At 36.9% G+C, this 25,151-nt stretch overlaps 1 protein-coding gene across 8 annotated transcripts in view; it reads left to right on the forward strand.

Annotated features, from left to right (window-relative positions):
* The first annotated feature begins 2,323 nt into the window (after positions 1 to 2,323).
* Positions 2,324 to 25,151, forward strand: part of UBE2D3 (ubiquitin conjugating enzyme E2 D3) — a 53,028-nt gene continuing 30,200 nt past the window's right edge. Inside the window, exons 1-2 of one of the 8 annotated variants that reach the window (XM_051964183.1) lie at positions 2,347 to 2,478; positions 14,228 to 14,394. In XM_051964183.1, the coding sequence (XP_051820143.1) occupies positions 14,371 to 14,394 (24 nt within the window). In that variant the 5' untranslated portion in view covers positions 2,347 to 2,478; positions 14,228 to 14,370. Of the gene's footprint in view, positions 2,479 to 12,991; positions 13,147 to 13,210; positions 13,531 to 14,227; positions 14,395 to 25,151 lie in introns of those variants that run through there. The other 7 variants (XM_051964181.1, XM_051964182.1, XM_051964180.1 and 4 more) reach the window with 7 other exon arrangements.

Genomic DNA, 25,151 nt, shown 5'->3' on the forward strand with positions numbered 1-25,151 from the left:
TTTCAGATACATCTCTATTTCATAAAATGAAATATCTTCACTTCAAAGAATCTTAGGCAGAGGAATTTAAAATCACATGGTTTTTCCCTCTTTATTTCCCAGACAGGTTTACTCAGTTTCTTAGTGACAAGTTTTTACTTATTCCACTCTTCTTTATCTCCTTGGGATCTCTTAGACTTCCTAGAGAATATTACTTGTTCATTTTAAGATAATTCACATTGTGACAAAAGAGTTTTCTATCTCTAAAGAGTATACTTATACTATTTTTGTCTATTCAAGTATCTGGAGTGATGCGGTGGCACTATGGCTGCAATGCTGGGGAAAGCAGACTGACTCATTTTCATGAGTTCAAATCTGGCCTCAGATACTTACTAGCTGTCACTTAACCTATTTGCCTCATTTTTATCATCTGTCAAATGAGCTGAAGAAGAAAATGGCAAACCACTCTAGTATCTTTGCCAAGAAAGACCCAAATGGGGTTACAAGGAGTTGGACACAAGTGAACAACAAAAATTCAAACATCATCGCTCCTGGAACCAAGCCAATGCAAAAAACCTTCTGTGTCACTGCTTCTGAATTACCTGGCTTAGACCTGAAAGATCCCTAGCTTACTTAGCATAGTCACTTCTAAAAAAACCTTAAATGATAACTTGAATGACATTCACATTATTTTGTTATTAAATTTTTTTTGGTAAGATAAAGTACAAAATATACTCCTGAAAACAGTTAAAACAGAAGAAAAAAGAGTAATTAGAATTTATGAATGGGTGTTCATGCAATTTTGTTTTCATTGTTTAAATAAAGCACAACAGATCTAACCTCTTTTGTTGTTTCATTTTTTTGTATAGTTGCAGTTAGTTTCTTTGGTTCTGCTTTTTTCACTCAGCATCATACCATACAAGTCTCTATTTCTTTGAATTCTTCATACTGAACATACGTTTCTAGCTCAATATTCCATTAGCTTTATATATCAAAAAACTCCTAGTAAATCAGTCAACAAATGTTTATTAAAAATTTTTAATAAAATTGTGGTTAATCAATGAAGATAGAAAGAAAAGAAAATCCTAAGGAATGGCCTAAGATACATATTCAGTGATTTGCTCACGTCATACAATTATTAAAAGTCATAGAAAGAATTTGGTATAAACCCTGTACATAGCAGGATTACTGGGTCAGAAGATAAAACTTACAAAATTGTTGGCCGTTTTTAAATTCCATATTGCTTTCCCAAATGATCAATCCACTTTATAGCTTTACCTAAAGTACCATTTTTCCCTCAGTTTCAATAACACTGAGTTTTCCCACATTTAAGAGTATATAAGGAATATGGCTTCCTCAAGAAGCTTCTGAGATTTAAGGAGTCATCAAGTTTGTTTTTAGCAAAGGAAAGCTCTGAGTGATTCATTGTACCAGATGAGTTCTTTTCAGGAAAGAGAAATAAGGCAGAAGGAGCAATGAAAGAGAGGATGCTGTGATCTGAGTAATTTCAGAATTCTGGACCATGGAGGTAGAACACTTGTGAGTGATTATGAGATCAAGGGTATGACCAGTCCTGTGTGTTAGCTGAAGGAGAGTGAAGGTACAGGTCAGGTTGAGGAGGTTAACCTGAGATTATGGGGTATTGATTTTATGTTGAAGTTTCAAGTATGAGGGCACAGATTAGGGTGAAGAAGACGACAACAGGCCAGGTACCAAACTAAGAAGGGAGGGAAAATTACCTGGGGCTAGGTAAGATGACTGTATAAATGATGGAAAAAGGGTATTGGATATACAATGAATAAACTTTGAAAGAGAAGTTGCTTAATGATGATGGCATAGAGGTTCTGGAAACAGCAGGGAGGGTTAAGAATCTGACTACTTTTTCAGGTCTTATCAGGGGACATGAGAGAAGGTACTACTCATCCAATTTTGGAAAGGATGACTAGCAATGATGTCTCCTAGAAGAAAGGAAGTTTATTAACAATAGAGTAGCATTCAAGAAGTCACACTGAAATCTGGGGATACGGTAAGATTTGAGGAGAGTAGGACTGATATGGATGAGAAAGAGATGGGAGTGATAGTAAGTAAAGGTGATTTTTGTCTAGGGAGCTACCAACTCAAGGATTAGGAGAGTGCTATTTGGGAGTCTGCTAGCCATTGAGCAGTATCATTTACTTGGGGATCCTACTCTTAAAAATCCAGTAATCCTGAAGGGATCTATAAGTGTTCTCTTTCAAACACCAGAAAAGAAATCAAATTGAATACTTAAGTTAATACCTCGATTGTATCCTCAGAGGTCTGATTAAACTTACAATCAACACCAGTTCCTTTGCCTTTTTCCAAGACAGCAGGAGATGATGCAAAATCAGAAAATAACCCACATCTGGGGAAATCTCTTGGCTTCTGGATAAATTTGGTGTCTGAGGCCTGACTCCTGGATGAGAATCTGGCTTGGTGACCTGGTGTCCGAGGTTCTGGTTCCACACCAAGTTGAAAGTGGTAAGCAAAACAATCCTGGACCTAGAGAGTAACATAATACCTGCCTTTCAGTTTACAATCTGGAAAGATAAAGGATAGTTCCTGCTCTTGAGGAGCTCACAATCATTTAATGTAGAAGACAAAATGCAAATAACTGTAGAAACAAGATAAACTGGAATAATCAATAGAGGAAAGGCATTAGAATTAAGAGGGATTAGAAAAAGACTGCAAAATTTGATTTTTAGCTGGGACTTGAAGAAAACTAGAGAAGTCAGAAAGCTTACAAAGGCTTTCCCCAACCTAAAAATAAAAAAAGAAAAAGAAAACTAGCATTCCTATCTTAGAAGAAGACAATAATTTAGGTCAACTTTAAAGTTTAAAAAAATATATTTATGAGCTATCAGTGAATTCTAGGTGAATTACTTAAGCAATGGAATTTCAGGGATGCAAAATCATACTGCTAATATTAACTACAATGTGTGACTAAGTAGTTGGGTAAAGTTTGAACAAATTAGTATACATACTTCAGATAATTAAGAGTTATCATAGAGAAACTGCTCTGGTTTATCAGAAAATACAATAGAAAACAGGCTAACTGCAGTATATATATATTTTTTTAAGTTTTTTTTTTTTTTTTTTAAAACTAGATCCCTGGGAAAACAGGATATCTAAGAATGAGATTCTCAGATGAAGTCTCTCCAGAGAGTACTTGAAAATGTGAAAAGCTCCCCCAAATTATTCTAACTCCCACAGTGCAGTACCCACTCTGAGATGACTCTCCCAATTCCTATGCAAACAGGATAGGTCCTCAAAAGGAGGGAATACTATTACTGATATTCTCATTGTTCTAGCAATAGGTAATACTTAAGCACTACATGGGACATTCAGGAAAGACTTCTGGTGTGAAGGCTTACTAGCCATTTTCAAAACTGCTTGTCTACCTTTGTTGTCCATCTCAATCTCATGATGACTTCAAGAAGCACATGCAGAGGTTACAACCTGGTAAAATTATATAGGCAGACTAATCAGGCGTAAGGAAACTGACAGGCCTCAAACCCCTCCATAAGTTAGGAGGAATGTCTAGCCCAAGCAACTAAAGATTTCTCCCAGTGCAATGGGTAAATGAGAACAATTTGTTCTATTAGCCATGAAGGCCATCAAAGCAGTTAGATCTTAGTCAGGCAGCAAGGTTCATACACTGTATCCTAGGCCATCTCCGAGCCTTCCCCTGATTTTTGTCTTACCATTGAATTTGGATAACTCTGGGAGAGTGAAGCTGATTTTGTGCAACTCTGCCTCATTTAAATCCACCCCATGATGTCATTAGTCCGCTTCAAAAATGAAGTATGAACCCAACCACAAAAATAACAGAAAAAGAAATTAAGATTAGTCACTCAGGAGAGTAGAAAAAGAAAGTATCCAGAGGAAGTGTAGTCTATAGATCATGCAACACTGAACTCCCAACATTTCCAACTGATAATTAGCCCAGATCTTTAAAAACTACCTTTTTATTTAAGAATTTGCTAAAATGGTATATCAAGTGCAGATAGTATATACAATATCTACAGTTTAGAATATTAAATAAATACAAGGTAATTAGGAAGGGGGAGAGAGCAGTTGTAAGGATCAGGAGGGGCTCTGTCTAGAAGAGTGGTTGAGATCCATCTTTCAGGAGGTTGAGATGCTGAGGGAGGCAGAGCTAAAGAGCAAATACATTCGTGTAACATTGGTGGGCATTGCTATGTTGGGTAGAGTTGCAGACTGGTTATTGGATCCCTTGTGCTCCCTTTTCTCATCCAGAAAGGGGCAGAACTGAATCTTTTCCAGGGTTCTCAGGAAAGATGGTTTCAAGTATGACCTTTTCATTGTCTTCTCCCTGTACTCTGCCTCTCTAGAGATTTAATCAGCTACAGTCTATAAAACAATTACCTTGCTTTTAGGCTATGGACAATATATAATGACCTTCTGGTTCATATGCTTGATTGTCACTGTTCCCCCCATATTTTACAAGGCAAAGTTTTAATTATAGCTTTAATAATAAGTTTAGTCTCAAGTTAAGAAAACTATATTCATATATAAATTATCATTTTAAAATTTTGTGTATTTTCAGATAATTCTTGATTTCTTTAAAGGACTAGCATTGCCTTCCTTAAAGGACTAGAAACCATTTATTAAGTCCTTCCTTAGTCCCTTTCTGGAATAACAGCATAGTGTTCAAGTTTAGTTTCTGACACCTATGATTTTGTCTCACTGAACAAACTAAATTACTTTTGCTGTTGACAACTCTCAGACTAAGTTATAGAACTACATTAGTAGAAAGTTTCTTCATCCAGGAATTACTTATATATATGAAAATATAGTTGCACTCTCTATTACTATTCCAATAAACTTGGAATATTCACACTTAGTGGTATGAATACAAGCAAGACTCTCAAGGAGCTAACATTTCAATAGGGAATTCATAAAGGGGAGCCAAAACTGGAAATCAAAGGAGAGGAGAAAGAGGAGACATGAGTATGCTTCCATGGTTTGGAAATTATCCAGTAGTGTGGTTGTCAAGTAAGCCAATAAAAGCTCATCAAGCAGAGTTCAGGGTACCAGGAGCAGAGTCTGAATTTGCAAGAGAACCAGAGTATAGGTGGCATGATAGTTGGGCAAGATTAAGATGAAAGCTCAGATAAGAGTCTAGAGTCCCAGGAGCAAAATCAGGATAGAGGTAATGTTTAGGTAAAAGAATACATCTAGTACATTCCAGTGCCAGTTATTGGATAGACAGGATATGGAGAATATCTGGGAAATAAAAGCCTTTTTCTAATCTCAGCCTGTGAAGTAGGGATTACAACTAATAGATCAGTCTTAAGTTCTTTTCAAGATGCCTGCAGGAACATTCAGGACTAATTCAATCTCTCCCTTCAGTTTCTTCTTTCATCTATTGCCTTCATGTTAGATTCTTTATAGTCTCAGGGAGGACTGAAGATGCCATCTCCTCCACTGTTCCTGCTACTCTTTTTGTAGTACCCTCTCCCTTCCTCTCAAAAGACTATATATTTTAAAACTTCTAGTTATGACTCAATTTACCTTCTGGCTTAAGATTTTAAGAATCCAAATTGTTTCCAGAACTGAAAAGGAATGCTTGTTCCTCTGGACTACATTCAAATTTCAGAGACTCATCAGTTCTCAAACTCTTATTTCATGGTTGCCAGGCAGCTAGTGGAAAAGCTTGGGAGCTGGTGGGTTATATGTGAGGAAGAGTCAGTTTCTATGAACCACAGAGTTCATGGGGCCACATTGTAAAGGACTTTAAAAGTCTCATGGAAGTGTTTAAACACAACAGGAAGGAATCAAAGTTGACTGAATAGGTGAGTGACATGGCACGATCTTTGCTTAAGAAAAATCACTTTGGCATCTTTGTAAAGGATAGATCAGAGTGGATGAAAAGTTAGGCAGAAAAATGAGACCATGGAATTATTCCAGCAAGAAGTAGAATCATGATATATTAGTAGGAGATAGGTTTAGAATTCAAGAGTGTAGTAGAGATAAAAATGGCAATTTTGAGGAATTTATTAAATAGATGGCTCAATAGGAATTAATGAAGAAAAACATTACTAACCTAGGAGAGCTGAAGGATGGTGGTACTCTTAACAGAAACAAGGAAGTCAGTACTCTGGTTGTTTTGGAAGGATGAATCATGAGTTTTGATTTGGACTTGTTGAAAGTTGGCGATGATTGGAACCAGAAAATTTATATTTAGCTATATATCTATGTATCTATATTTAAGACCTCGTGCAAGCTGATTAGATTATCAAGCCAGGATAGAGCCTTAGAGTATACCCACAGCTGGAGCCATCATATAATTAAGTCTTCTAAGGATTTCAAAGAGAAACTGAACAAGTAGGAAAAGAATCAAGTAAGTATGATGTCACAAAAACATAATATTCAGAAGAGAATGGTTAGTTTGTTTTTTTTTTTTTAGATGCAGCAGAGAAATCAAAGATGAGAAAAAAACTTGTATTTAGTAGTTGAAGGAACTTTGGAGAGAACTTGGAGAATATAGGAGATAATGTTAGAAAATAAGATTTCACCGTGTTATACATAGCTTAAGAGTTCATATTTGTACAATGGCAAGGAGGCACCAGTTTTGTTTTGTTTTTTGGCGGAAAGTGATATCCTTATAAATGAGTAAGTTTATTGTAGTAATGGCATGAATATGGTCATAGTAGGTGTTCAGTGAGAAATAATAGGAGCCTGAACTGGGGTGGCAACATTGGAAATAAAAAGGGGTGTAAAAATAAATTCACCCAGTAGTATAAACTGTTCCAAGCATCTAAGCATATTACCTTGGAAATGGTAGGATCTTGTTAAATGGAATTATAGAAAAAAAGTTTTGTTATAAGGAATTTTTAATGGATGCTATCCATATATTCAAGGGAACGATGCTATCAATAGAAATGTTAGGAAAGAGTGATTGAGTTAGAATATTGCTCTGGTATAGAAAATGATTCTGAAAAATATGGAAAGACTTGCACTTATGAAGATGCTATCTGCTTTCAGAGAACAGATGGCAAGTGGAAATAAACATAGTATGGCCTTACCTATATGTGTATTAAGTGTATATGTGGGCATATTTATAAATATCTATGTCTATGTATGTGTTTATATATGTATATATGATATATATGTATGTATATCTCCACATTTATCTGTAACCTTGGGGTGAAGCAGAGGAAGGAGAAAAAAAGTAAAAAGTACACAGCAGTTCTCTGCTGTATATGTGAGGAGGCAAAGACACACAGCTTTGAAAACAATATGTAGTACTAAGTAGATTTTCTTGAAATGTAAATTTATTCCTTTATATTGAATCCTCTTTATTTGCTGCTGTATACAAAGTTTTTTCTCTTATTTTTATTTCAGTTTAAAACAAATTAGGAACCTTAAAAAAGTAATAAAGTCAGTACAGATGAGTTCTAATGTAGCTCTCACATTTAGCTCATATTTAGAAACAAAAAGTAGAATTAGAAGGAAATTGGAAAAAACATGTTGTTTTGAATTTATAGAACTTGAGGGATTGTAAGACAAGAGAAAGAAAATCAAGAGGAAATGTTCCACAAGTAGTTGAAAATACAAGATGAAATTCAGGAAAGTGCATGGTCTAATGATATATATTTAGGAATCATCTGCATAGAGCTAATAATAGGAGTATATGGAACTTGCTGAGAGTATATATATATATATATATATATATATATCAAGAGTATTTTTTTTTTTTTGAACCGTCAATCTGGTGAAACTAATTAACCCTTTCTCAGAATAATGTTTTTAAATAATTGAGGAAATATTAAATTTCAAGTAGAAGTTAGTGAAAGTTAAAAAATAATCTTTCTACATCTAAGTTCAAGGATTCTGTAAAATTTATCAGCACACTCTTTTGTCATCCATAAATCCTAATTAAGCAGCCTTGGAGAAAGGGGAAATAGAACAGAACCTAGTGATACCCACATTTTAGGGAAAAACAAAATACAAGAAATTCATAGCAATCCATGAATGAGACCCTTTTATCATGCAGAGGCAGTTTTTGAAAAAGGAAGTCTATTAAATATACAAATTATTAGTCAGATTTCAGAAAGCATACAAAAATGAAGTGCAAAAAGTTGGCAACTCCTAAAAATTTTGGAGCAAAGATAGTCAAACTAAGATGTATTCCCCTCTTTCCAATAACTCATGCCATAGCTATGAAAATTAGTTTCAAAGAAACAAAAATATGAAATTAAAAAAATTTTATTCAAGAATTTCCATTGTATAGAATAATAAGAACTGATGAAAATATCGTCAATGCGTCAATACTTCATAATAAGTAGTCATAATAAATTGCTTATGTCAGTCTCAAATTATAATTTTGTCTATATATTTTTAATGTAAATTTTGACAATCTTAGCAGTTTTCAACATTTCTGGTATCAGATGATTTTTATCATATGCATTTGAAATTTTTTACTATAAACTTCTAGTCTGATTTTTATCAAATCTTCAATTTTTCTCCAGGCTGTTACTTCACTTAATGTTTATTTTTAAGTAATAGTTTTTTATTTTCAAAATATATACAAAAATAGTTTTCAACACTGACCCTTGTAAAACCTTGTTTAAAATTTTTCTCCCTTTCTTACCTATCCCCTTTTCCTACACAGCAAGTGATCTATCATTTAAAGTTTAAACTCATGTTCTAAACACAAAGTTTGCCTTCAGTTTAATCGTCATAATTTGTCCTCCAGTCCACGTTCATCAAGATTTGCTATAGGAACAGTTTTGTTTTCTTGTATGCATTTAAAATTGGCAAAAAAAAAAATTCTAGGTTATTTTAAATGCATATGTTTTTACACATAATATTCCAAAGAATAATGTGTGAATAAGCAGCACACACACACACACACACACACACACATATTGTTTATTTAAAAGTTATAAAAATTATGTCCTTTGTATTATTTTCAATGTTGCCCAAAGCTAAAAAACAAATGACAAAGTTATAAGGTCTAAAATAAAAATTGTCAAGTATATATACTGATCCATGTTAACTGTTTGTTCACATGTGGATACCCACAAGGAAATTAAAAAGGTTTCCCGTTAGTCTCCATAGTCACATCATTAGCAAATACAATTCTTTTTTTTTTTTTTTTTTTTTTTGGGGGGGGGGGGAAGTGCCGTAAATGTAAACAAACTATAACTCACACTTCATAGTTTGGTTTAGGTGCGGAGTGTCCTGGATTTAGAATCAGAAAGACTTTTTAACTCAGAAACTTTAATTTCACTTGGCTCTAAGTTGTTCATTGGTCAAGTTTAGACGATGTTCTGAGAGCCTACCAACTCTAAATATAGGATTATGTGATTTTGAGGAATGGCTTAAGGCAGAGAGATTTAATAACAGGATAAGATTAAAACCCGTGTAAAGTGGTTGTGCTTCCATTACCTATTAGATGGGTACTGATTGCCTCAAACTAAGGCCTAGCAAAAACCTTGATTTAGAAAGGCCAAGGTCATCTACTGCATTCTAAGCCATTATCAGCTGCCTTGACTTTTGTCTTGTCACTAGACTTTGATGACCGAAGAAGAGTGATGCCGATGACTTTGTAAAACTCTGCCTTACTTAAATCCAATTCAGGCACAAGTCAATCATCCTCATAATGCTATTGATCTTCTCTAATTACAAAGGACAAACAAGATCAAGACTAATAGATTTCAGAGGTGTCAAGCACCCGAGTTCGTGTTTGGCTAAACCAGGTTAAAATGTAATTGAGAAATGTTAAACAAAATGGAATACAACATATTAATTTGAGGTTTTCTAAGTCAATATTGTGTCCTGCAGAGATTTGTATCTATTTGAATTTGACACTACTGTAACAGACAACCACTTTCAGTATAATAATTTGTGTCTTAAGGAATTAATAAGTTTTTTTTGGGAAAAAATGCTGTTCAGTCTCCAGCAAATGATATTGTGAAAAAAGCACTACCCTGGAACTGGAAGACATAGATTTGAGTCTCACTCCAAAATTCAATACTTATTAACCATATCAATCAGTTTCTTTCTGTAAGAGGAATAATATGTATACCTATTTCACAGAGTTGTTGTAAGGAAGGTACTCAGTTATTATTAGAGCAGCCATAGCTTTTGAGCCATCTGTAACATCCTTGCTATGTAAACATAAGCAAGTCATTTACCTCCAGAGCAGGTATCTCCTTATACTTGTAGTGGGAGTTCTTTAAGAGTTACCTCAAACGATGACATCACAGATCCAGCCCCTATTGATATTTATTGAGTCATTCTGAATAGCAGAGTTTTATGGATAGTTTTATGGATATAAACAACAAAACTTTTTAAAAAATTAGCCATTTTTGAAGTGAAACCTTTTTAAATTCTTCTTTTTTAAGGTATCCCAATTTTGAGTCTTTTTTTTTTTTTTTCTGAGACAACTGGGGTTAAACGACTTGCCCAGGATCACACATCTAGGAAGTGAAGTGTTTGAGGCGAGATTTAAACTCAGGTTCTCCTGACTTCAGGGCTGTGCTCTATTCTGCACCATCTAGCTACCCCCAATTCTTTTGACTCTTTAAATAGAACATAATTTAATTTTTCCATGATGATCAGCCATCATATGAACATCATTTACTGTAATTTAAGAGTATTGCCATCAGGGCCTAATGAAATGTATGGTGTATTTGCTCCATTCTAAATGGCCCAGAGTGGTTTTTTGTTTGTTTGTTTGTTTTAATTTCTTGTTTATAATTTAGTTTTTCTCATTTCTTGATACTTGTCAGCAGCTTTCCTATGCAGTATGCCTTCAGAAGCCTGTAGCTAGCTTCTTCTAGTCTGACAGTACATTAGAAACTAGTTTATTAAACTCATTAGGCTGCAAAATAAGAGTTATTAGGTTCTGAGTGAAATCCCCACAGCCTTTCCTTTAAGTAAGGTTAGTGAAAGAATTTTAAGCTTGGATTTTATGACATCTATTCTGGCTACTCAGATATTTTTTGTCAGTGTCCCAGATAGATGAGATTGCTGGATAGGTAACAGATAAGTAAAGTTATTATTATAATATCATCTCTGTGTTATGTAAGTGAAGGTTTTGTGAAACATTTTTGAAAAATGTCTGTTTTTTAAGGTTAGGTGTCATGACTTAAAAGTGCTAATGTACCTGAAAAGTGAATTCTTATCATAATATAGTTTACTCATATGACACAATCTTATTCAGTGTATTGAATTTTATACACTTCTCATTCTGATTTTGTCAAACTATTAGGTTATAATTAACATGTCATTGCCTCTCAATTCCTATTTTTAAGTTAGAACAATGAAACAGCGATATCTACTTACATCAGAATTGAGCTATGAGAAGTGCAAAGTTCTTTGGGGACAAAAATGCCCATATTTCTAATAATAGTAATGCTGTTACTTTAAAGCTAAGATGCCCCAGTAGTAACAATGCCCCAGTGATCTCACAATTAAAACTGAGTGTGGTTCATTCAGAAAAATTCAACTTGCTAATATGTAACAAGCCATTGCAATATGAAAAAATATTTTGGACCAAATATAGCCTATGTTAGGAATAAAGAACCGCTGTCGCTGGTTCTAGTTTTTACAGGCTACTGCCAGGAAAAAAAAAAAAAATTATCAGTTAAAAATTATCTCATTTACCAAATTAACAGGAAATATAAAATTAAACTGAATAATCCTCAAAATTTTAATTATTAGTTGAGACAAAAATAGGTTTACGAAGAATAGAGGAAGAGGCAAAGGGAAGAATGAAGAGTAGTTCTGTAGTCTTAGAGATGAGTAAATGTGCTAAAAGCTATTGTGTTACCCTGTTTATCTAGGTTTTACCCTAAAAGAGAATATTACAACATTTTCAGGATCTGTCTTTTGAAATTGTTTAAAAATACCTCCTGCATTGAAGAATTTGTCCAACTTTCTTTTGCAATCTTTATAAATATATCCTTTTAATATTTCATTAAGAGCAAGGGACTATTTTGCTTACTTTAAAGCTCAATTCAAAATACCAAGTACAAAACCTTAAAAATTAGGGATGGAGAGAAAACTTTATTCAAAAATATACTTACATAACCATGGTATCAATCAACTTGACCATCAATTTTGAGTTCCTCTGACATTCAAAAGCTTGTAAGGTTGCTTTCTCCCAGAGCTGGGAGATGGGGTTGCCTATGTCTTTATAATACAGTTTACAACAAAATTATTACTGCCTGCTTTACGTGGGCAGGAAACCACTGGGAAATAAATGATTCTTCAACTCAATTTACATCATACTTTAGGAGCAGCACTAGTATTTTCATCAACACGATTACCAAAATGCCTACTTCTGGGTTTCGCTTTGTCCGACTCCGTGCATTTAAATAGAAAAACGAGGAACAGACCGTTTCAGGGTTGTCGAATCCTACTTTTAACCCTGGCCGGGCCTCAATCAATATTCAGGCGCCCTGCTCCGAGATCACCCGGGAATCCCGGAACAACCGATCCAAGAGCTCCTCCAGGACGATCCTAATGGGATCTCTCAAGCGCACCTCGCTACCGGCTAATAACTGGAGGGTCCATAGCACTACCTTCCCGAATAGTGAAAGGCAACACCCAACAGTCTAAGTATTGACGAGGAAGGTGCCGTCTAATTGCGCAACGTCCTAAAACATCCCCACCCCTCCCTCCGACTCTCTCCGATTGGACGCAAGGGAAGAGCTCTCAACATCTCCCAGAGATGGGCACGCGCCCCGGGGAATTCCACTTCCTTTCTAGGCCCTCCGCGTAATCCTTCCGGCTACTTCCCGGCACGGGCTTCATCTCGGTTACCCCACTAAACTCTCGCGAGAGTTAGGGTACGGGGCAGTGGAGGGGTTGAGAAGGAACCAAGAGTATCCATCACGAAAACGATCCCTAATCTCCCCCCACCCCGTAAATGCCAAGCCTCCAGTCAGCAACAAGATTCTCGCGAGATTCGGTTCTCCCACAACCAAACGAGAAGGGGCGTGGGGACCCTGTCGCTGCCGCCTTCACTACCTCCCCCCCATGGTCTCCTTCCGGTTCTCGATGCTTCTCTCCGCCTGAGTTTCCCCGCCTCCAGCTTGCTCTCCTCCCACCTCAGCTCATGACCCGCCTCCGGCCCCCGCCCTGTCTGCCCGACCTCCGATCCGTTTAGTAAGAATTCCGCCTTTTGGGGTAGAGGAAGGGAGAGCACCCCCAACTGCGGCCCCCAGCCTAGGAAGAGTAGGAAGTGAACCATTCCCCTCCGTCCTTCTCGTCCTCGTCCTGTCCTCGCGACGGCGGCGTTGGCGGACTGATACGCGGCGGCGGTGAAGGGGCACGGCGGGGGAGGGGCGGAGCGTGGCAGCTGGCAGTAGTTCCGTCAGAGCGGACATCTTGTGGCTGTGTCGTGCGCGTGAGCCCCGTAGGGCCGGGGAGGCACCAGCTGCCGCGCGGGGAGGAGGCCGAGGCCGCAGCTTGAGGGAGGCCCCGGCCCCTCTGTACGCGTGGGTGTGGATGACTAGGGGAAGGGGAGGCCGGCCGACTTGGGCTGGCCGGGTAAGCGGGGAGGTCGGGTGGGTCTGAGCGGCCAGCTAGTTGGGTGGGGTGAGAAAAAGAGGGGAGGGGAGGCCGGGGGAGCTGGGTCCGTTCGCGCGGGAGGCTGGGGGGCGGGGGCGGGGGGGTGCTGCGCGCGCCGGGGTCTTGGCCGGCGCGGGCGCGTAGTGCTGATGGTGATGGTGATGGTGGTGGAGGTGACGGTGGTGGCCGCGGCGGAGGCAGCAGCCGGGAGGGAGCGCGCGTGCACGCGCCTGGAAGGCGGAGAGTGCGGCGGTGTCTGGGGCGGCACGGATAGCCACGGCCAGCCACTGCCTTATCTCCTCCAGATCCCACTCGAACCCCCTGGCTTCTCGCCTTCCCCTGCCAACTCTCCTGGGAGCGGAGACGAGCGGCTCTGGGTCCCCCGGGCCGTCCGTCTGTCCCCTCCCCCACTCGCCTCCCTCGGCACCGGTGACGCCGGCGCGGCGCGGCCTAGGCCCCGGCTCCTCCCCGGAGCCGACCCCGACCCCCACCCCTATCCCCACCCAGCCCTCTCTCGGCTCCTGGGAGGTCGGACTCGTGGCCTCCCCTGGCGAGGCACCCCTCGGGGCTGGAGGACGGCTTCGTGGCCTCCCCCGGACCCCGGATCGCGTCAGTTTGGGCGGGGGGGGCGTCCCTGGGTCCGGGCGAGTGCTGATCTGGTCCGTTTTTGCACAAGGCGCCTGTGTCGGGCGGAGCCGGTGTGAGAAGAGAGATCCCCTCCCCCCAACCCCTCCCCGCCGCCCGGGATAATCAGAGTTTTTGGCCGGACCCTTCTGCCCACCGAGAGAGTGCGGAGTCAGGCGGAAAGAAGCACACACCATGGCGCTGAAACGGATTAATAAGGTAATTAACAGCCGCGGCTGGAGGGCGGGGGCCGTGCTGGCGGCGGGCCGGGAGAACCTGGGTTCTTAGGGGCCTCCTAGAACCCCCCGGACTGGGTGCCAGCTCCCGCATGGGAATCATTTCTTGGAAGGGGGGACCTGATTTTCCTAGGGATATCCTTTGCCCCCCTAAATTGAGCAGCCCAAGAAGCGCCATACGGAGCTGTGTCGTAGTGTGGAAGCCTAGACCCGGCCCTCTGAGGGCAGAAAGATGCGCCTGTATGACCTTGGGGGGCGCCCGACTGCTCCAGACCATATTTATGCCCCAGTAATCGAGGCCTCCCCTTCCTCCATTGAGGGAGGGGACGTGCCAAGTGAGTAATTCTGGTCGTCTTTTGGGCTCTGGAAGGTGGCCGCCAGTGCGCTCCACTGAGGGGGCAGTATTCCCTCGACCCTTGTTCAGGGACCCGGGAAGACACTGACACAATGGGGTCGATTTCCGAGGGAGTGCGATCTGAGCTTTGCCGGGAGTGGGGGTGGGGGTGAGGGTGGGGGTGGGGTAATCCCAGCCTTCCTCAGCCGCATTTTTTCCGGGGAGAGTGTGGTTTTACCAGTTGATGCGGGAATGATAGTAAATAACTAATCCAAGTTGCCGAAAATCTCTGATTTTCCAAAGCGGGACGGATGGCGGAAGCCTCAAATGGGATGGTTGAGGATTTTTCTTGCTCTAACTTCTATCCTGCATTTAAGATGGCGGCTGCTTTGCCTAGTTCTCTGTTATCAATCTCTGGGCTCTTATGTGACAGACCTGCATTCGTTGATGATTTGTTTCAAGTTGCCTTGGGCATAGGAGGCTGCAAGGTTAGGCTACCGGTTTAAAAATTTAATAAGGCCAAGGGAAATGACATACTGATTTTTTTTAAGTTTTTGGCTCTTTCGTGTATTTAGGGTTTGGCTCTTACACCATCCAGGCGGGTGGAGTATTTACAACAAACTTGAAAGAAAAAAAAAGTCGGGCTGTGAATTCAGCCTTCTCAGAAACTAGGAATGGAAAGAAGTTATTGTGAAAAATTTAAAACTGAAAAGAAGCTTTGTTTGGAGACCTATATGAAACAAAAAACTAAAAGTAGTTGTTTAAATCTATATCAGATGTCCACTTATTAGCAAGAATATATTTTTAAAAACCTGAATTGGATGTGCTAGTATTTTAATATTGCTTTGTTTGGTAAGACCCAAATTATTTTTAAAATGGAGGATATATATATATGTATTCATATATATGGATTAATAAATGTACGTTTCTTTAGTGCAAAGGAGAATACTTCTTTCCCATTAAAATCTTGATATTTGTTTTTAGATCTTGATCCTGCTACTTAACTAGTTGTCTTGAAACTTAAGGCAAATTACTTGACCTTAGTTTTCTCATTTGCAAATTCAGGGAGTTGACCTAGATGATTTCTAGGTTAAGTTCTAGCTCTAACAATCTATAAATCTTAGAAGATTTTATTTTAAATAATTACTACTCTAAAATCCTTAAAAGTTTTATGGATCTGCAGGACTCATTAAACAAGTAGGACTCAGGTGGTTGACTAAGGGAAAAGAATTGATTCACAATTCCCCACCTTCTACCTGAAAACTTTCTTGATTTCCTTGATCTTTTGCTCTTAGCTTGTATTTGCATTTTGTTTTGTTTTTATGCATATATATAACGTTTTCCCCCCAGTGAAAGGTAAGATTGGAATTAGAGTAAAAATGTTTGATTTTAGTACATCCTTAGCACATATGGCACAGAGGAAATGCATGTCAATTGATGTAGTTTAGCTATTTCTGAATATTCATTAAACCTAGAGTTTCACATATAGTTCTATTCACAAGGAGTTGAACTTGGAATTGATGGGACTTTACATGTCATCTACTCCAGGTGTCAAAACTGTGACCCAAGTGAAACCCAAAGGAGATTAAAATGTTATTGGGAAATATTTAACAAACAAAAAAAATCTTTAAAGGCAATAAAACACAGTAATGTCTTCTGAGTTCACTTGTAAACCTTAGGGAATCTGTTTCTATTTGAGCGAGTACACACACACACACACACACACACACACACACATATATATATATATATATATATATATCCCCAATTTAACCCCATGAATCTTGATTTATGACAAAGGAAATTCTAAAACCTTAAGATATCCAAGTCTACACTGTATGAACAATTTTATTTAGGAAATTTAAATATATCTTAACATGTATAATATATGTATATATATTACATGTATAATATGAAAGAACTAAAGTCAAGACATCCAGTTACTTACCTAGTAATAGCTTTGCAGAGATTGAGCATAAATATATAGTGAAAAAGGACTGGATTTAAAGTTAGAATTGTCTTGATTCAATATCTGGCTTTGCCACTTAATCTTTACTTTTTACTAATACTTCTTGTCTTCTTACACAAGTAACTTTTTTGTGGCCTGTTTGTTTATGTGTAAAATGAAGCTAGTTCTTTCCAACTCTGATGTCTCAGTCTGTAAACATCTTTGGAACAAATTACAAAGGAACATTTAAAGAACATGTAGCAATTTACAAGTCAGGAAATGGAAACTCAAAGGGCGTTAGATGACTTACCCAAGATGACACAACTAGTCATTAGCAGAGATAGGACTTGGTATTCTAAGTGTTCTTTACAGACATATTACACATTGCCTTAGTCTGGTAGTTTTTCATGGACTTATACTTTAGATTGGTAGTGTATACTACTACAAAATTTGACTATTGATGAAATTTGTTCTGTTAGAGGAATACAATTTTAAATGAATTCTGTTTTTAAAGTCAACAAGCATTTAATTGCCTGCTATCTACCAGATATTATGCTTATGTTTTTATTTACACTGTCCAAATAAAGATTTGAGCCAGAGAACCAACTCCAAAGCTAGGAAGAGTTCTAGTTCCTTCTCTTACAAATATTTAGTTGTATCAAATCTATATAGTGATTACCTTGTAGTACTTCAGGCAGCTATCTCCAAACTTCATTTTATTTTCTATCTAGTGGTCCAATTCATCTTCTAAAAGCAAAAGTCTGACCCATATTACTCCCCCTGAATTTCATAATAAACTAAAGGCTCCCTGTTACTTTCTGAATCAAATAGAAGAGAATGGGAAAGAAATGAATATTTAGTGCCTAATATTTTCTAGATACACTTAAACACTTTTATCTGATCTTCACTGCCACCCCTGTGGTAAGTGCTTGTTATTATTCCTATTTACTATGGAAACTGAGGCCAGGGCCTTAATTGCAAGGGTCACATAGTAAGTAAGTGTTTAAAGGCTGAATTTGAATTCTGATATTGATTCCATGTTGACTCTTAGGGACTGGGCCTTCCTCATCCCCAAATCTCTTTCTCCCTCTATCAGCCATTTTTGAAAAAAATCCCAATTATACCTAGTAAACTCATTACTTAACTGTTGCTTGAGACTATGGAGTGCTAAAACTTATATGTGAGTTATTAGAAGCAACCATAGCATAGTTTGTAGATCTCAGAGCCCTTAAGAATTGGTTTTTAGTCATACAGTAACATTGGCCTTCTTACCCCCACAATTCCGTAATATTAGTAATCATTTCTACTATAAAGATAAAAGGCTTACAATGTAAATAACTTTGGCTCTTTGTGGCCTACAAAATTATTTTAGTTTTGCATTCAGATCACTAGCAGATAACTCCAACCAAATGGATTACTATTACATTCCAGAAGGACTACTTCCTCAAATAATTCCTCGTTCTTTTATGTTTTAACTCATGCTGTCTGGACTGACCCTTACCCTTTTTTCTGTCTGTGGACATCTTATTCATTAAATGCTATAAAATGTATTAAATGATAGACCTGCTTCTATCTCAGATGTAAATTTCTTTCTCTTTTGAATTCTTGTTTTCTTAAATGTCTGTCTCTAAAAGAGTCTTTCCATTATAACATTCAGTTCAATACATTTAATTGCCCACTATGTACTAGACTAAGCACTGGGGATACAAAAAGGGGCAATAGACAACATGAAATATATATACAAAGCAAGCTATATACAGGATAAAGAGGAAATAATTAGAAGAGGGAAAGCATTTGGAATTGAGTTAGGAAGGTATAATTTCAGTTGAGATTTAAAGGAAGCCAGATTTCAGTAAGGAAAGAAGAGGGGAGAGTATTAGAATGCCTAGAGCTGAGATAGATTGTCTTGTTCAGGAAACAGGAAGGAGGCTAGTGTCCCTAGATCAAAGTCTTTTAAGTGTCAGGCAATAAGGTGTAAGAAAATTGGGGACATCAAGGCTGGAAGAGGAGAATGATACTAGATTATAAAAGCCTTTGAATGTCAAACAGAACATCCTGTATTTGCTTCTGGAGTTGAGAAGTTACTGGAGAGTTTATTGTGGGATTAGAGGTGACATGATCAAATCTCTGTGTTAGGAAAATCACTTTAGGGGCTGAGTAAGAAAGACATTATGCAGGACTAAATTCCAACACTCTACCTTCCTGATATAGTAATTACAGTGGGAAGTGATGAGGACCTGAACCTAAGTAATGACAGAATCAGGTATAGCATTAGAGATGTTGCAAAGATGAAATAGTCTTGGCAACAGCTTGAAATGGGGAATTGGGGCAGTATATGCCACTTCAAGACTATAAATTCGCTGAAAGGCAGTGATTAATATTCTTTGAATTTAGCAAGAAGAATTAACTAAGAATGAATTGGACTTTCTTTGTACAGGTTACTATAATAGTGTAAATGAGTTTTAGTTAAGGGGGTTGGCTAGTCTAGGCTCAAAACCAACCTTGAAGAAAGTGATATTTTAGTGTCACTGTGACTGAACTGAGCATAAATTGTTTTTTCAAACTCTCTTCTAGCAGTTCTGGAAACTACACTACCCATGTATAAATTGGGTGGATAAACTGGATAGAGAATGGCATTTCTTAAATTTACAAATGAATGTTATTTTCCTTCACTGCATTTTAAATTTGATAACTTCTTTATCTTTGTCCAGATAATGTTGTAATGTACGAATTCAATAAGCTTTTTGTCTGTCACTTAAACTATTATTGTATTAAAAATTCATGGAGCTTCCTTAAAGTGTTCATATGAATTTGTTTTGGCTATAACTCTTCTAAGGCTCACTTTTTTCACCTTCTGATGAATACAGAACTTTTCCTTTTTCAGTGATCTTGATGCAAATTAAATTTTTCTCTCATTTTTTTACTTCTCCAAATTTACCTTTTGTTCAGTTGTTTTTCATTCCATTTGTACTGGTGCTCTTAAAAAAAAAAAAAAAAACAAAACCCTTCATTTAAATTAAGCAATATGGTTTTTGGTATGTGATTTCCTTGGAATGAAAATGTTAAATTGAAGTTTTTGAGTTTAACCTTGGCTGTCAAATTTAGAACCTATATATCAAGTTTCTTACTTTAATACTCGGTTTTTCTATACTTGAAAGTTGATTGCTAGTAAAAAATGTAAAAGAAATGAATCAGATATCTACATATAAAATAAATGCTTCACAACTTCTCTGCTAATCTTTAAGACCGTCATAAAGTTGTTTTCCCTTTTGTGTTTTGGATTTTCTTTTGTAGGTCAGTTACTGAGTACTTTAAATAGTAGCTTTCTAAGAATAACTAGTAGATATAATTAAGTATAAAATACAATTTTAATTCTTCACTTTATTAATGTTTGTATCCTCCAACTGAATTTGAACTTCACTCAAAGTATTCCTGTATACCTATGGCTTTCTTCTGTTTTTATTTGGGGGAGTGGATAATTTCTTTTTTCTTTTTTTTTTTTTTTTTTTTCAAAACTGTCAACAAGATTTGAGGTTAGTTGAATTTGAAGGTGAATTTGATTTTTAGATTGGTGGTATTCTGGTTATCACTGAAAACAGTGGGCTTAGGGCCATAAACTATGTAATTTAGAGCTGAAAGAAATTTAGTCCAATCCCCTTGTTTTAAGGAAGAAGTGAACTGTGACTTGTAATCTCAAATCACCCAGGTAGCAGAACCTGGATATAATCCCAGGTACACTGACTCCAAAGGTAACCTGCTTTTTTTCATTCACTTTGATAATTTTCAGCTCTTATTATTGTCTCTGTGATCTTGAAACTATACTAGCCTGTATTCCTCTAGCTCTTCTTCCCTTGAAGGTAGCATTTCCCTTCTAGGTTTTTTGCCCTATCCCAGTTTTTTTTTTTTTTTTTTAAACATGAGTGAAAAATCTCAATGTTTAGTTGTCATATCCTACCAAACCAGGGAAAGTTTTAGATGTCTTACCTATAATTATAATTTATGTTTCCGTTTGTCTTTTTAGCCATATGAAATAAAGAAATATGTGTTTCTTTGAGTCTTGAAAATAAATATTTTCAAGCTTGAGTTAAAAAAATTTATTAATAAATTTCTTTGTATAATGACCAAAGAATAAATATAAACCTTAGTACTTAAGGTTCTTGATTTTCTCGATGTTTTGAAGTACTGATTTATCAGTTTATCAATTAGTACTTCAAACTAGAGTTTAAAAAGGGAATTAATTAAAACTTCAGAACTAGATAGTGTCATTTCAAATTATAATGGAGCTCTACAATTTTTTATTATAATTTTTTAAATTAAGGACTTTGTCTTCTCTTTAAAGATTTAATTATGTAGATCACAGGGATTTGTTTCTATTTGAATTTGACTCCAGTGATTTAGAAAAAGGCCCACAGATTGGAGACAAAACTTGACAGTGGAAGTTACCTGGTTTATCTAGGAATCAAATCAGTTTCATTAGCAGTCTTACCAGTTTGTGGGGAAGTGTTATGATTTTTGAAATGCTAAGCCAGAAGCTTTTAATGGTCTGACAACTCCAGAAATCATTTTTGATATTTATCTTGAAATCAGCTTTATCAGTTTATGTCTGACTTTCTAATTTTTCTTGCCCCTAAAGTCTGTCTCTTTTTTTAAAAACTGTTAATTCTTTAGAATTAATAGAAATTTAGCTGAAACTAATTACTTTTTATGATGTTGGTCATATTGGATTTTTATAATGATCAGTGAAGAGATATTTAAATGTTTTTTCCTAATCTTGTAGGTGTTGTTTCCATATTTAATTATTTACAAAATGACTTGAGTTTTTTATTTAACATTCTATTTTCCCTCAGTTCGTGTAAAAGCAATTTTTAACATTTGTTTTTTAAGTTTTGAGTTCCAATTTTTTTCCAAACTTCTTCCTTACCTCCTCTTACCTCAACTTAAGATTTTACATGTGTAGTCATGAAAAACATTTCCATATTAGTCATATTGTAAAATAAAATACTCTCTTCCCAACTCCCACCCTTAGCTCCCCCCCAAAAAATAAAGCCTTGAGAAAAAAGTTTTTAAAAAAAAAAATATGCTTCATTCAGTAATCAGATACCATCAATTCTTTGTCTAGGGATGTGTCTAGCATTTTTTATCTGTAGGTTCTTTAGACTTGTCTTGGATCATTGTATTGCTGAGAATAGCTGTCATTGTTGTTACTTTGTACCCAATACATTTTACTTTGCATCAAAGTCTTTTCAGGTTTTTCTTAAGAGTATCCTGTTTATCATTTCTTTCTTTCTTTCTTTCTTTTTAAATAGCCTTTTATTTTTCTCAAATACATGCAAAGATAGTTTCCAGCATTCATCTTTGCAAAATCTTATGTTTCAGTTTTTTCTCCCCCTTTCCCTAAACAGTAAGCAATCCAGTATAGCTTAAACATGTGCAATTCTAAACATATTTCCATATTTGTTGTACTGTGAAAGAAGTTAGATCAAAAGAAAAAAACAAAAAAGAAAAAAAACCCCAGCAAACCTCACCACCACCCAAAAAAGTGAAAATATTATGTTTTGATCCACATTTAGTCTCCATAGTTCTCCTGGATGCCTTTGGTTCTTTCAATCACGAATCTATTGGAACTGCCTTGAATCACCTGCTGATCATCATTTTTTATAACACAATAGTATTATTCCATCATAATCACATACCCCAATTTGTTCAGCCATTCCCCATTTGATGGACATCCCCTCAATGATCAATTCTTTTGCAGGAGAAAAAAAAATCTGCTTATAAAATATATAGGCTGTTTTTTGTTGTTGTTGTTGTTTGTTTGTTTTTTGATCTCTTTGGGGGATACAGATCTAATAGTGATTTTTCTAGGTTAAAAGTTATGCACGGTTTCATAGCCCTTTCACAACTCCATCAATAGTGTATTAATGTCTCATTTTTCTTTTTCTGTTCTATTGGCCAACGTAGTAGGTATTAGGTAGTTCAGAATTGTTTTAATTTGCATTTCTTCAATCAATACTAAGTGTATTTTCCATGTGGCTGTAGATGGTAGATGAAAACAGCTCATATTTTTTGATCTATCATTGGACTTTCATTTTTCAAATTTAAATGTTTTCTTTGTGTTTGAGAAATGAAACCTTTATCAGAGATACTTAATTAAATTTTTTTCTCAGTTACTATGCCATATCCTTCCATTCCCCTTCCCCCAGTCCTGTTTATTCTATTCTCTCTCCTTTCACCCATTGCTTCTGATCCCTTTTCCTCAACCCTCTCCCTTCTTTCACCTCCTCCTCACTCCCCATATGTCTCACTTCTTTTTATCCCTTCCCCTCCTTCTTTTCCTGTGGAGTAAGATAAATTTATCCAGTTGAGTGTGTATGTTATTCCTTTTGAGCCAATTCTGATGAGAACAAAGTTCATTAATTGTCCTTTACCTCCCCTGCCTCTCTTCCCCCTCCACTCTAAAAGCTATTTCTTGTTTCTTATGTGAGATATTTACTCAATTCTTTCCTTTCCCTTTTTCCCTGTACATTCCTCTAACCTTTATTTTTTTAGGTATCATTCCTTTATATTCAAGTCATCTGTGCCCTTTATATATATTCCTATTAACTATCCTAATGAGAGAGTTTCTGTGAATTAAAAGTATCATCTTTCCATGTTGGAATGTAAACAGTTTTAACATTAAGTTCCCTATGATTTTCTTTCCTATTAACATTTTTATGCTTTTCTTGAATTACATATTACTTATGTGTAAGTCAGATTTTTTTATTTAGCTCTGGATCAAGAATGTTTGAAAATCCTTCATTTGAATTAACATTTTTCTCCTGAAGGATTATACTCAGAGCTCTTTTACTCTGATTCTTTAATGTAGAAGCTCCTAAATCTTGTGTTATTATGATGATGGCTCCCAGATAATTAAATTGTTTCTTTCTGATTGCTTGCAATATGTTCTCTTCACCTGGGAACTCTTTATTTGGCAATAATATTACTGGGAGTTTTCATATCGGTGAATTTTTTTCAATTTCTATTTTACCCCCTTGGTTACCCTCAGGGCAGTTTCTCTTGATAATTTCTTGAAATATAATGTCTAGGCTCTGATTGATATTGGCTTTCCCATAGTCCACTAATTTTTAAATTATTCCTCCTGGATCATTTAATTTCCAGGTCATTTGTTTTTTCAATAAGATATTTCACATTGTGTAGAAGTTTTTTTCATTCTTTTATTCTTGATTTCTCATTAAGCTATTAGCTTCCATTTGCTTAGATCTAATTTTTAAGGAATTTTCTTCAGAGTGAGCTTTTTAACCTTTTCCACTTGTCTAATTTCTACTTTTAAGTGAGTTTTCTTCAGTGGATTGTTTTTTCCAGTTTGGCCAATTCTGCATTTTAAAGGAAGTATTCTCCTCATTGGCTTTTTGAATTTCCTTTACTATTTGACCTGGGCTGTTTTTTAAAGTGTTATTTTCTTCAGGTACAGTGAGAGAGAGGAGAGAGAAAATGTGTGTGTGTGTCTGTCTTTTACCAAGTCATTGACTCATTTTTCATGATTTTCTTGTATTCTCATTTCTCTTCCCAATATTCCTCTCCCTTTCTTTCTTGATTTTCAAAACCCTTCCTATTTGAGCTCTCTCTCCCATGGTCTGTCACCAATTCATATTTTTCTTGCAAGCCTTGGATGTAGGAGCTTTGGCTTCGTTATATTTTCTGAGTGTTTTCATCTTCCTTTTACAATAGTAGCTTTCAGTAGTCAAACTTTTTTTTCTGTTTTCCCATTTTCCCAGGTGGTTTCTTGACTTTTAACTCATAAAGAAGAGTTTTGCTTCCAGGTTGGATGGCACAGATACTTTTAGGGACTTGTGAGTGACCAGAAGCATCCTTTTTTGCCTTGGAACTATGATAAGGGTCCCCACTCCAATGAAGCTTACAAGCCCTGGTAGCAGTAGTGTTTAGTGTTCTTCCTCACCCTGGGATTGCCACCCAGGACTGTGACTTGGATCTGAGTATGGGCAAAGCAAAAGAATTCTGGACTGCAAATTCTAGAAGTAGTGGTTGCTTTTGCTGATTTTAATGGGGGCTCCCAGGATCTGTTTCTGATTTGCTGGAGCTGAGTGAGGTTGTGTTGCCTAGGCTTAAACTGGACTGTGCCTGCCAGAAAATTATTTCATTTCTTTCTTTTGTGGGTTCTGCTGCTGCAGGAATGATTTTATGGCATTATTTAAATCTATAGGGAGTGATTTGGGAAGAGCTCAGGCAAGTTGTTGCAAAGAAATTTGCTATTTTGGCTGTGGCCCCCCCCCCCCATTTTTTTTTTTAACTTTTAACATAAACTTTAAACAATTTTGTAATCCCCCTTTACATTATTTTTGTATGTGGTTAGCTCTGCTCTATCACCTGTATCTTTCCTGTCCATGTCTGTTTTAATGAACCCACCTCATTAATTGAGGAGGGGAAAGAGCATAGGAAA

Source organism: Antechinus flavipes, chromosome 6, assembly GCF_016432865.1.
Source record: "Antechinus flavipes isolate AdamAnt ecotype Samford, QLD, Australia chromosome 6, AdamAnt_v2, whole genome shotgun sequence".
Taxonomy (NCBI): Eukaryota; Metazoa; Chordata; class Mammalia; order Dasyuromorphia; family Dasyuridae; genus Antechinus; species Antechinus flavipes.